The sequence below is a fragment of the Leiobunum rupestre genome, chromosome 11 (assembly GCF_980474605.1).
Source record: "Leiobunum rupestre chromosome 11, qqLeiRupe1.1.hap1, whole genome shotgun sequence".
Lineage (NCBI taxonomy): Eukaryota > Metazoa > Arthropoda > Arachnida > Opiliones > Sclerosomatidae > Leiobunum > Leiobunum rupestre.
In genome coordinates this window covers 12405528-12416905 of record NC_143394.1, presented here as the reverse complement: position 1 = coordinate 12416905, position 11378 = coordinate 12405528, and the positions used below count along the sequence as shown (strand labels likewise).

Genomic DNA, 11378 nt, shown 5'->3' with positions numbered 1-11378 from the left:
TCACTCTGGCACTTCCCGCTCATGTCCCGTTTTCATGAAGGAAATGGACATTAAACATTCGGGGTTACTTCTCCGTCTGGTTGTCCTCGCCCTCCTCCCTGGTGTAAGCACGCTGCCGCTCGTCGTTGGGCCCTCCGTTGTCGTAGAGATGCTGACCTCATTTTAGCTCGCCGTTTAACGGCCCAAGCCAAGTGTCTCGTCCGTGAGGCTCGGCGCCGCTCCTGGCGTTCGTTTTGTTCTACCATGTAAAGTACCTCCCCTCTTCCAGTCCTTTGGCGTAAGGTTCGTTGGTTTAAGGGTGCTTCTGGTCCTCAGTCCTCTATTCCGCCGCTTGCCACTTTGGCTAATCATTATGCTCAGACCGCTTCGACAGATGATCCTCGCCCGCCTCCGGTGGTCGCAGACGGGGCCACCCCTGAACGGTCGTTTAGCCCCTCTGAGTTTGCTGCTGCCCTTCGACGTCTGAAGAATACTGCCCCGGGTGAGGATATGATAATGACGTTGCTGTTGCGGAATCACCCTTCGCAAGCGCAAGAAGCCCTGCTCTCTCCTTATAACTTATGCTGGAGTACGGCCTATATGCCCTCTCGTTGGAAATCGGGGGTGGTGCTGGCGTTCCTTAAACCAGGAAAGGACCCTAGCCTGCCGTAATCCTATCGTACGATTACCTTGCTCTCCGTGCTTGGCAAACGTTTTGAACACCTCATTAAGGCTCGGCTGGGCTGGTACTTAGAGGCTACTGATAAGCGTACGCAGTTTCAGTCTGGCTTCAGACGTGGTCGCCGGGGAACGGATAATTTAATGAACCTTTTTCACACCGCTCACCGCTCCGTCTCCCTTAAGGGTGCTTGCCTGGCAGCCTTTTTAGACATTCGGGACGCGTTTGGTAGTGTTCAGCATTATCATCTCTTGCTTAAACTTTCGATGTTAGGTCTCTTCGTTTTTTTTTGTATCATATTTGACTGATCGGTCGTCTCGTGTCCGTGTGGGAGGTTCCCTGTCCCCCGCCTATGACGTCACACGAGGGGTGCCTCAGGGGGCGGTTCTTAGCCCTCTCCTTTTTAGTTTTCTTCTTGATGACCTCCCAACTGCACTCCCGGATGGTACAAGTATTGCCATTTATGCTGACGATATAGTTTTATTCCTGTCTGGCTTTTCTTTGACGCTGCTGCGTAGGCACATGCAGGAAGCTCTGCAGAGCACTGCCTCATACTTACACCCCTTAGGATTTTCTCTGTCGCCTGACAAATGTGTCTGTATGTGCTTCTCGAAGAAGCGTGATATCTCCGAGGTGGGTCCCTTGAGTATTTCTGGTACTGTCCTCCCTTTCAGGTCCCAGTGCCTCTACTTAGGCGTCATTTTTGATAGTCGTTTCACGTGGCGTCCCTATATTGAAGACTTGCGCGCCCACTGTCTACGGCGTCTGTCTCACCTTCGTGCTATTGTGGGGGCCCGCTGGGGCCCGGACCAGACCACCATGCGCCTACTATATTCCGCTCTGATTCGCAGCCTCCTTGACTATGCAGCGGTTGTTTACTGCACTGCGGCGCCTTCCGTCCTCCGGCGCTTGGATGCGATTCAAAATGAGGCGTTGCGGCTGATCTTGGGAGTCCCTCGATCGACGGCAGTCTCATCTATGGAAATCGAAGCGTATGTTCCCCCGTTATCCCTTCGTAGGGCCTCTCAGTGTTGGCAGTACGCTTTGTATTGTCTTCGAGCTCCGCCTTCTCACTTGGCTCAGGGCTGGCTTCGTGGGCAAGATCTACCTTATATCTTGCTCCGGGGTACTGTCACTCATCTGGCGCAGAGGTGGGATCTGAACGACCTGTTTGATAGCGTAGTTTCGCAGCCGCTTTGCCCCTCGTGGCCGGTGAACACCGCCCAGTGTGATAGGGGCAGGTGAATAAGATGTGGTACGCATCGTCGATAGCTCCGCAGTGAGTGGAAGCGGCCGTCACACTGAGGTTGAACCGGTGTAGGGTCGCGTTTGTGGGAAGACGACCACAACCTAGTCGCGAGAGAAGGGTATCGTCCTTGCACGAGAGTTTCAAGTTAAGTATAGCACTAGAGCCGGAAAAGGGTTTAGCCTCACGAAGAGGCCGCACTACCCTACTGGTCTGCCAGTCCGTACTCCACTCAGCTGAGAGAGACCGACGACACACACTATTTATTTCTACAAGAGTAGACGGGAGGAGGAAGTCCACTCTAGAAGGGCGCTGGAGCCCAGGGACCGAGGCGAGACGATCAGCCGTCTCGTTTCCGGGAACTCCCACGTGTGCTGGACACCAGATTAGAGAAACCGGATACGGGTACTTATCGCAAAGCTCCTGGATACAGATGGCCACCGGATCCATAGACCGACTTAGCAGTTGGGTGAGTGCGCTTTTAGAGTCGGAACAGACAACTACCGGAGAGAGCCATCTGGATGGCAAATAGCTCGACCCGATTAATAGGATGACTAGATTAACCGCACCAACGTTGAGGGAGGGAATTGCGAAGGCAGCACCCGCGACCCCTGAATCGGGGGAAGCCGAACCGTCCGTGTAGAGAACCATCGCGTCCTTCGCGTGAGGTTCGAGAGTTGCGAAAAACAGTTGCCGTAACTGCTCAGAGTTATTGTCATCCTTAGGACTGGTGAGCCAACGCGAGATGATGGTCGCCGACGGAGGGGTCCATGGTGGGGTCGCTGCAGTGACGAGGTGTCAACTAGTAACGCGGAAAAGCCAATCAAGATTGCAGGCCTGAGCCAGGCGCCAAGCTCTAAGTAGAAAAGGCAGCCTGTTCTTTGGGAAGCGATGCTCCAGAATCTCCAAGGAAGCAAGGTCCCGGCGCAGGAGAGTGCGGTAGAAGTCCGGAGTGTCCGCCGCCCCACATGCTACAGCAATTCGTATCTCACAATAAAAAATAAAACTCTTCTTTACGAAACACGTACAGTTTTCACGCGCTGCATTATATTATATTCTACACTTATATTTATATTTACAAATGCTACAAATAAACGTTTATACTACAATTTTACTATATTACTATTTGTTTTCTAATGACTTCACGATATCAATTTTCTAATGATACTATATATATTTTTTATTTTACAGGCGCCAAGCTCTAAGTAGAAAAGGCAGCCTGTTCTTTTAGAAGCGATGCTCCAGAATCTCCAAGGAAGCAAGGTCCCGGCGCAGGAGAGTGCCGTAGAAGTCCGGAGTGTCCGCCGCCCCACATGGAGCAAGGGTGATTAGATCCATATAGTCTCTCCTGTTGCTTAAGGGCGGAATGGCCACTTCGGCCTCCATTAAACTGATAGGAGAAGATGGTGGAGTCCCGAGGATGACTCGAAGGGCCGCATTTTGAATTTTATCTAGTTTCTTGAGGGCACAAGCGGGCGCCGACGCGTAAAGGGGACTAGAGTAATCCAGCCTGGAGCGTACCAGGTGTGTATAGAGAAGCCGCAAAACCTTACGACCTGCACCCTACTGGGTACCCAAAACCGCTCACAGGAGGTTTAGTCTCTTCATCGAAGAGGAGGAAAGGTCCTCGATATGGGGAATCCAAGAGAGATGGTCATCGAAAAGACCACCTAGGTACCTGTAGGTGGATACCTTAGTGAGCGGCTGATGGCCCAGTGTGAGAGTGAGGGCCACCAGAAAATCGGTGTCGCGAGAGAAGGTCATAAAATTGCACTTGAGAGGTTGAAAGTTTACTCCCCAGTTTGTGCCGTAGTCGGTGATCTTGTCAAGAGCAACTTGCATAATCCTGAAAAGACTCCCCCAGTCAAAGCCGCTGATCCAGACGGCGATGTCATCTGCGTGCTCCCCGTGATCAACCGCCTTGGGGCAGAGCGGAGGAATCCCATCCAGCATGACACTGAAGAAGATAGGGCTAATGGCGCTGCCCTGAGGAAGTCCTCTCTGGACCGGGAAAGTGGCCGAAAAATCACCGTTGACGCGAACTTTAGAAGTGTGACCCGCCAAGAAGTTTTCAACCCACCGCAGCAGGTTGCCCTCCAGGCCAAAACTGTGGAGTTTGTAGAGGAGCGCGCGATAATAGCCGCTTGATCTTCTGTTTTCGGAAAGACCAAGAGATCCCCTTGCGGGTGGGGTTGAAAGTGAACCCCTTCTCAAAAATGCTGAATTGCCTGCTTCTGTGTGCCGAGTTCCGAGAATTTGGCGCCGGCCTACGATGGCTTAAGGCGAATTGGTTTAGACGGGGGAGGAGGCCCCCGGTCCCCCTCCTTCCTTCCAGAAAACCGCAGAGCGTCCCGCGGGTACGAGTGGTCCCTCTCGTGAGTCGCCTTTGTCCGCTTTAACGGCCGACCATTGCGGCCCACCTCCTGAAAGTCGGTTTCATCTCCTACCTCCATCTGAGTAGATTCTTCGCCATGTGGTCCGCCAGAAAATGGCCGACTTAGCCATTTAAAATGTCAAAAAAGAAAATAACGGGAAGGGTTCTGGGAAAAAACTAACTAAAGCAGCAAAAGACCATAGGCCGAAAAAAATATAATTAGGGCAAGAAAGAAGAGAGAAAGGACAGAGATGAACAACGATACGTCCTACCTCTGCGATTTTCAAAACACTGTGTTGGTGTCATAGAAATCTTATACTCCTACCTAGAATGCTCCCGTCTACGGGATAACCTGACGCCAAGACATTTTGTATATATAGTCTTTGCTTAAGCTTCAGCCAATCAGCGGCCATTCATTGACTACGGCAAGCCGCTAGCGCCATAGCATGGCGGTTAAAAATAGTAGAAGCTCAGACGATTTTTACAGGATCCATCCGATCCAAGCTCGCAGAATTCCCATAGGGTTTTGCTGGAGTTTTTCACATGAACCACTTCAACGTTTTTGAATTTTTATTTAATAATAGTGTTAAGATTTTTTTGAACTTTTAGTTTTGTTTTCATATTTACTTATTATAAGGAATATTTAAATGCCATTGTGAGGAAGATAAATAAGATTTCGTTTAGGTTCGCTTTGAAAATATTTAAGCCTATGCCTGACATAGGCCCATAGAAATCTCATAGGTAACTAGAATGCTGCCGCCTACGGCCGAGCTTGACGCCAGTTCGCCTTGAACCTTCAGCCAATGAGAGGCCGTAGAGTGGTTCCGCCAAGGAGGATAATAATCCTCCTTGGATCCGCTACTATAGCGGGAGATAGGTGACGTCATTCTCTCTGGTGACATAAAATTCTTGGCAGAACCACTCTTTGAGCTCTGATTGGCTGAGATCTGGCTATCGTCTGCCACGGCGTTTGGCCCATTTGCCAGTTACACGGCAGCATTCTAGTTACCTATGAGATTTCTATGCATAGGCCTAACTTTTAAAATAGCAGGCAATGTCAATGGCAGTTTTGGGAGAAGCAGTGACTGAAGGTCCTTATTATTAACTTTTGTATTTAAATTTATTTCACATTTAAAGTTAGTAATATTATATTTATTATTATGTTTGTAGAAACTTAGATAAACAAAAACCTTATGAAAGAGTAATTATATCCCAGAAAAAATACATTACACTAAAGAATGACACTTATGACGAATTGACGACAGTCATTGAATTAAACAGCAACAATCACACTGATAATTGTCTTATTTTTCAAAACTATACCTTCTATTTAATAATATGCTTTTTCTCTTAGAAACTTAGCCAAGATCAATGTCTCGCACTCTGCTTAAATTCAACATTCCACTGTTAAACAACATACCGATATTTACTATGTTAAATAAAGTGTTTTTTAAAAAACGGATATTGCAGTGTGTCAGAATTTATAGCCCTCTGTACCTAGTAACAGAGACCATACCACTGGAGGCCTATCATCATAGTGTCCTACGCCAGCGTCCCCCTAGCCCGGACAGGTGACAAATCCAGCATGGGTAGCAGAACCCTACTACTGATGGTCGCACCTTTGACGCAAGCCACTCAACGCAGCAGAAGGTGCAGCAACGGGTGGACCAATCCCCACTTCGCACACAGCAGTGGGATTAAGAGTGGATGCTGTAGCAACTCCAGCCGACATCCTACCTATGAAGGTAAAGAGTCAAACCCTTTGGAGAGAGCTCCTAAAGGGGAACGACGAGCACACAGCAGCCCGCATAACCCGGCACAGCTGGCACCGTAGATTCCGGTGGGAGTCCAAAAGGCCGGGAGATGGGTCCGCCGTGGACTAATAGATTTTTATACCCCCATACCGTAAATAAATACATACCGGGGGTTAGGAAGAGAAAGTTTAATAAGTTACGAGGAAAAATAAATCTGGATATTGCAGTAATTATAGTCCTGAGTTTTACGAGTAAAGAAACAGTCAACCATGTTTAAAAACTATAAACTACATTAAACTCGTTCACGGCACCCTGCACGCGCTCACTCGATTGACGTGGGCCAATCAAATGCGGGTTCTTAAGGTGACCTAATCCATAATCGAATTATTATTTTCAGTAACTCAAACTAGATGGCAACGAGTCGTTGCCGTAGTCACTCTTTGAATCGTGATTGGCTGATAATGACGAAATCTCCGAAAATGTAATTGGCCCATTTTGTATTTATACGGAATCATTCTATTTTATAAGATTTCTATGGTTGGTGTCTAACGCTCTAGCCGACACCATATCGTGGGACTCTAAAAAAACAGAGAGGAAAATAGATGGCGCTGCCTCTATTAAGTTAAAAATTTCGATTTCAAATGCAAATTTACTGTACTTAATTTAAATTCATTAGCTTAATATTGCATTCATTTATTATGTTTTACTTGTATATATTTGTTACTGCCATAATTTTAATATGGGTAATTCTATTTTATTTGAGAAACGAGAGATTTAAGAAAAAGGAAACTGAAGCACTATCAGGAAAACATGTACTTGTGAGTGAGAGAATTAAATTTGTTGAATGTCTACAATAATGAAGTGTTGTACACAAGATAACTGGAGGCTCACAAGGGATAGGGAAAGCTATCGCACTTTACGTTGTACGTAAAGGAGCTAGTGTTTCAATTTTAGCGAGAAATCAGGTATAATTTCCCTTTTATGTTGACAACTAGTTCTGAAATATATTTCTTTGAAGGAATTACTCGATGAAGCTAGCAGAGATTTACAACGCTACGCGATACATACACCATATCAAGTATATATTTAAAAATATATATATATATATATATATATATATATATATATATATATATATATATATATATATATATATATATATATATATATATATATATATATCTATCTCAATAAATAACTTTTTGTTCTATTAGAAAATTCAAACTTATTCCATCGACGTGAGTAAAGATTTTGAGATGGTTGAGTCAGTTATAAATAAAGTAAATACTAAATATATACTGTGTTATGAAATTTTAATAATAATTATTTAATTTTAGGCAATTAATGAAGTTGGGCCAATTTCTGTTTTAATTAACTGTGCGGGTACTTCAATGAGTGCGAAATTCGAAGACACTACTATTGATGAGTTCAAACGAATGTTAAATATAAACTTCCTGGGAACAGTTCAAACAACTAAAGCAGTTTTGCCCTCTATGAAAGAACAAAACAATGGTCGAATTATATTCGTATCATCTCTTGCCGGTCTGTTTGGCCTTTTTGGATACACTGCATACTCAGCATCCAAATTTGCTCTCTTAGGTCTCGCTGAATCATTACACATGGAAGTATGAGTGTTTTCATATGTCCCTCTCTTAATAATATTCTAAATGACTTACATTAATAGGTTAAACCGTATAACATTAATGTTACGATAGCCTTTCCACCAGATACAGACACTCCTGGTTTTAAGGAGGAGGAAAAAAGCAAAGTACTTGATAAATTGTGGTCTGTAATTCTGTAGGTTTGATTAGCCATTAAACTATTTTTCCAGCCAATAGAAACTAGAAAAATCTCCGAATCAGGTGGATTATTTTCACCAGATCAAGTTGCACAAGGAATTATTAAAGATTCCATAGTAATTTCAAAATTTTTATAATGGTTTCCATGTCATTTATTCACAGTACTCGAATCAGGCTGAGAAATAAGGGTTTTTCAATTGGTCCTTGGTACATTTATCAAATTGGTCTTGACAGTGGCAACCTGTTTTTTATACCTTTTTGGACTACTGATCCATTTCCAAGACTGGTTTGAACTATTGAATCCATTTGTAACAATTATCTCCCTATTAGATGAATAATTTTACTAGCGTTGTGGGAATGGATGGTTTACTTGTTAGTAATGTGTGCGCAGGAATGATGCCCATTTCTTCGCTGTATAAATTACTATTTGAAGTACACATGTTTTAAAACATTTTTCAAGAATGAAGCATTGTTTAACCCAAATTATTTATCTCTAGGTACTAACAATGGGTATATTTAGACTAGCAGCTGCGTTTTTTCTCTATTCATGTTCACGAATAGTGAGAAATGAAAAGAAGATACGAGAAAAGGGGAAGAAAATTGACTAAACAATTTAACAGCGCAAATGTTTTTTTATATTTATAAGTTACTGTCAAAATTATAATTTATATAATAATTAAAATATGCAAAAATTATATATTTTTCAAAACTATTATATTTTCTTTCTCCAAAATGATAATATTACTTAACATATATTACAATATCTCTGTAAACTTCTCAGTAAAACTGCAACTTTTTCAAACCCAACATTAAAAATACAACATCTAAAAAATGTGTTTCTTTTTAAATATAATAATCTAAAAACCCGCAACAACTTCTTCTTTTGAAAGACCATAGAACTTGTTTAAAATTTAATTTAAATCTTTGGATTCCCTTCACACGGCAATGTTTTGGCAAAAAACTTTCGTAACCACTGTATATGTTTCTCTAAGAATAATTTTTGGGCGTTTGACATGTTATCCCTAACTTTCTCTCTCACCCGCTCTATAAAATTCTCTTCATTCCCTAAATTGAAACATTCCTTTAAAATATCTAATTTGGTTCGTTTGGCATTTTGTCGTTTTTGAGGCGAATCAATATTACAGTCATTTAAAATTGGCACAATCGACTTCAAAGTGCGAAGAATAAAACGTCGGTGATACCAGAGAGATTCGTGACCATCGTCGTAAAATAAAATACTCTCAGCATTGGTTTCCAATTCTGAAAGAAGCAGAGAAAGGGCATTCTCTTCTGTATCAGACAATTTGCGCGCATCTGATTGGTAATTTTTCTTAGCAGAGCTCAAGTCTTTGTCACTTTTCGTATTTTCAATTAACCAAGCGTATAGGAACTGTCTATAATGGAACCCACTATGATCAGAAATGTGCTTCTGAGTCCACGCATCTGAGTTTTGTAATTCAAGACGTACTACCTGAAATTTCAGGCAATTAGTTTATCATATTAACTACAAAATTGTCGATATCAATAATAAATAATATTCCACACAAAAAGTCTTGAACAGTAGATTTAACGAGGCATTTTTTAAAGGAAGAACATAGAAGTAAAGAACAAAAGTCCCACATACACCCAAAGAGCTGCTGTTCAACACTTTTAGGATGCGATATTTATTTACAAAAATAAAAAACCTATTTACTTGATAATGACTTGCATCGATTGACTGTACAACCCAAATACGGTGGCCCCAAGCATAATAATTTTGTGGATAATTCTCCGCTGCTTTGTTGCAAAGTTGAAACTCAATATCAGCTTGCGAAGGTAATAGTTTAAAAGTATGGTTCGATTTCATAAGCTCATTCAGTATCCATCTCCTGTCAAAATAAATTTCATAATAATACAACAATTAATATCAATTTTATGTAAAAAATTTATACCTGTGAATAAATACTTCAGCAGATTTTGGCTTTCTACTAAGCGCGATTGCAGAAAACTTTAATTCACTGTGAATGTCCTGTTTTTCGGAATTTACAAGCTCTTTTCTTAAAAACCAACAGAAATTAATATCTTATGTAAAGTTTTTCATCAAGAGACTGAGGGAAAAACTTAACAAACCTAATATTCCATGCAACTGGGATATCCGGATTAATCAAGAGCAACGCTCTTGTCCAACCCAATAAACATGGTATTTCTAGAAAATAAATTTAAAGTATTTGTTTCTTCCAGTTTTGAACTAAGAAACTTACTGCCTTGTTGACGATTTATCCTCCAATCCAACGTATTTTTGTAGGCATACTGAAAAACGTGTTTCACACACCAACTTTCAAGTCCAACTTGATGAGCAATGTGTATAACCGGACATTTATTTTTTGTGCATTCTTCTACTGGTAAAATCTCAAAATCAGCTCTAATGAGAAAATATAAACATTAACACAACCAAACTATTGAATGGGATAGTTTGAACACAACGTACATGTGTGGATCTTTGGCAAAAATTCCATCTAAATCTTTAATAATTCTTTCGGCTAAGTAATCAGTATCCATTAGTTGTGTTATGAAATTTCAAATAAATTTCAAGAGACAAAGCATCCGCTGCTACACATGATTTACATATATGTCCATAACGTAAGACCCATGAAAAGTTATCTAAAATCATCTAAAATGAAATGTATTTCATGAAAGCATGCAGGTGCCAGCTTGGATTAATTATGTACATAATTAATCCAAGGTGCCAGGTGGTGAATGATTAAGATTTTAAACGAAGAAATTTAAACTTTGCGGTTACAACTAAAAACCACCTTCCCTGAAACTCCTTTAAATAGTAATCTACATGATGCTACTTAGATATTATTCAATAAATACATACATATTTCCCCTAAATTTAACATGAATGACCATCAGTGATTATAGTGATAGCTGCTATCAGATTCAAATAGCATGATTACCCTTAAGCTTTCGACTGTAATTTAACCAATTTGGCCCATATTCATTAGCTCCTAAATTAACTTAAAGATCATTATTTTTTTTTATTAATACTAAATCTTACAATTTTTTTCAGGAAATGTAGTAAAATCTAAATTAGTCTTAAGGAACGAGGAGTAGCAGCTGCTGTCTCTAGGAGGATGAAAGTATTATATTCCTAGGCTGTCTAACCCATAGATATAGGGAACGTATATAAAGGACTAGATAAAATATTTCAAAGGGAGTGAATACGGAGTTGACAGCTAGCAGAAACGCGTAATTTCTGCAGGCTATCCTTATAAGGCGCTATCTATCGGAAAGAAAACTCGTAATAATAATAAATTTATTTCGTCAGGTAGAGAAAGCTATACACTTATTGTGCCCTGACACCTCTACAACAAAGTGAGAACAAAGTCCAAACAAAAACAAAAATAAGGAATAAAAACAATATATACACACCAAAGATAAACACAAAACAAAAACAAGATGTACACACACTAGCGCGAACCGCTAAACTTAGCGAAACGGGCCTTAAAGGCAAACACAGACGATTTGATTTTAACGTCCGATGGAAGACAGTTCCACGTGTTTA

At 41.5% G+C, this 11378-nt stretch overlaps 2 protein-coding genes across 3 annotated transcripts; one reads left to right on the top strand and one right to left on the bottom strand.

The window, feature by feature from the left end:
* Positions 1 to 6618: 6618 nt before the first annotated feature.
* Kdsr (3-ketodihydrosphingosine reductase) lies at positions 6619 to 8587 on the top strand. The gene is made up of 9 exons (XM_090163518.1): positions 6619 to 6850; positions 6908 to 6997; positions 7051 to 7110; positions 7247 to 7312; positions 7370 to 7657; positions 7717 to 7800; positions 7864 to 7947; positions 8162 to 8263; positions 8329 to 8587. The coding sequence occupies exons 1-9, from the start codon at positions 6731 to 6733 to the stop codon at positions 8437 to 8439; spliced, it is 1005 nt and encodes a 334-aa protein (XP_090019644.1). The 5' UTR covers positions 6619 to 6730; the 3' UTR covers positions 8440 to 8587.
* On the bottom strand, positions 8498 to 10934 carry temp (protein prenyltransferase alpha subunit repeat-containing protein tempura). Of its 2 annotated transcripts, none has more exons than XM_090163516.1 (7): positions 10872 to 10934; positions 10299 to 10481; positions 10072 to 10232; positions 9941 to 10016; positions 9763 to 9867; positions 9525 to 9699; positions 8498 to 9302 (listed from the first exon to the last, which is right to left on the bottom strand). In XM_090163516.1, the coding sequence occupies exons 2-7, from the start codon at positions 10367 to 10369 to the stop codon at positions 8748 to 8750; spliced, it is 1143 nt and encodes a 380-aa protein (XP_090019642.1). In that variant the 5' UTR covers positions 10370 to 10481; positions 10872 to 10934; the 3' UTR covers positions 8498 to 8747. The 2 variants fall into 2 exon arrangements, with proteins under 2 accessions (XP_090019642.1, XP_090019643.1); XM_090163517.1 differs by lacking the exon at positions 10872 to 10934 and adding an exon at positions 10692 to 10805.
* Positions 10935 to 11378: the final 444 nt, after the last annotated feature.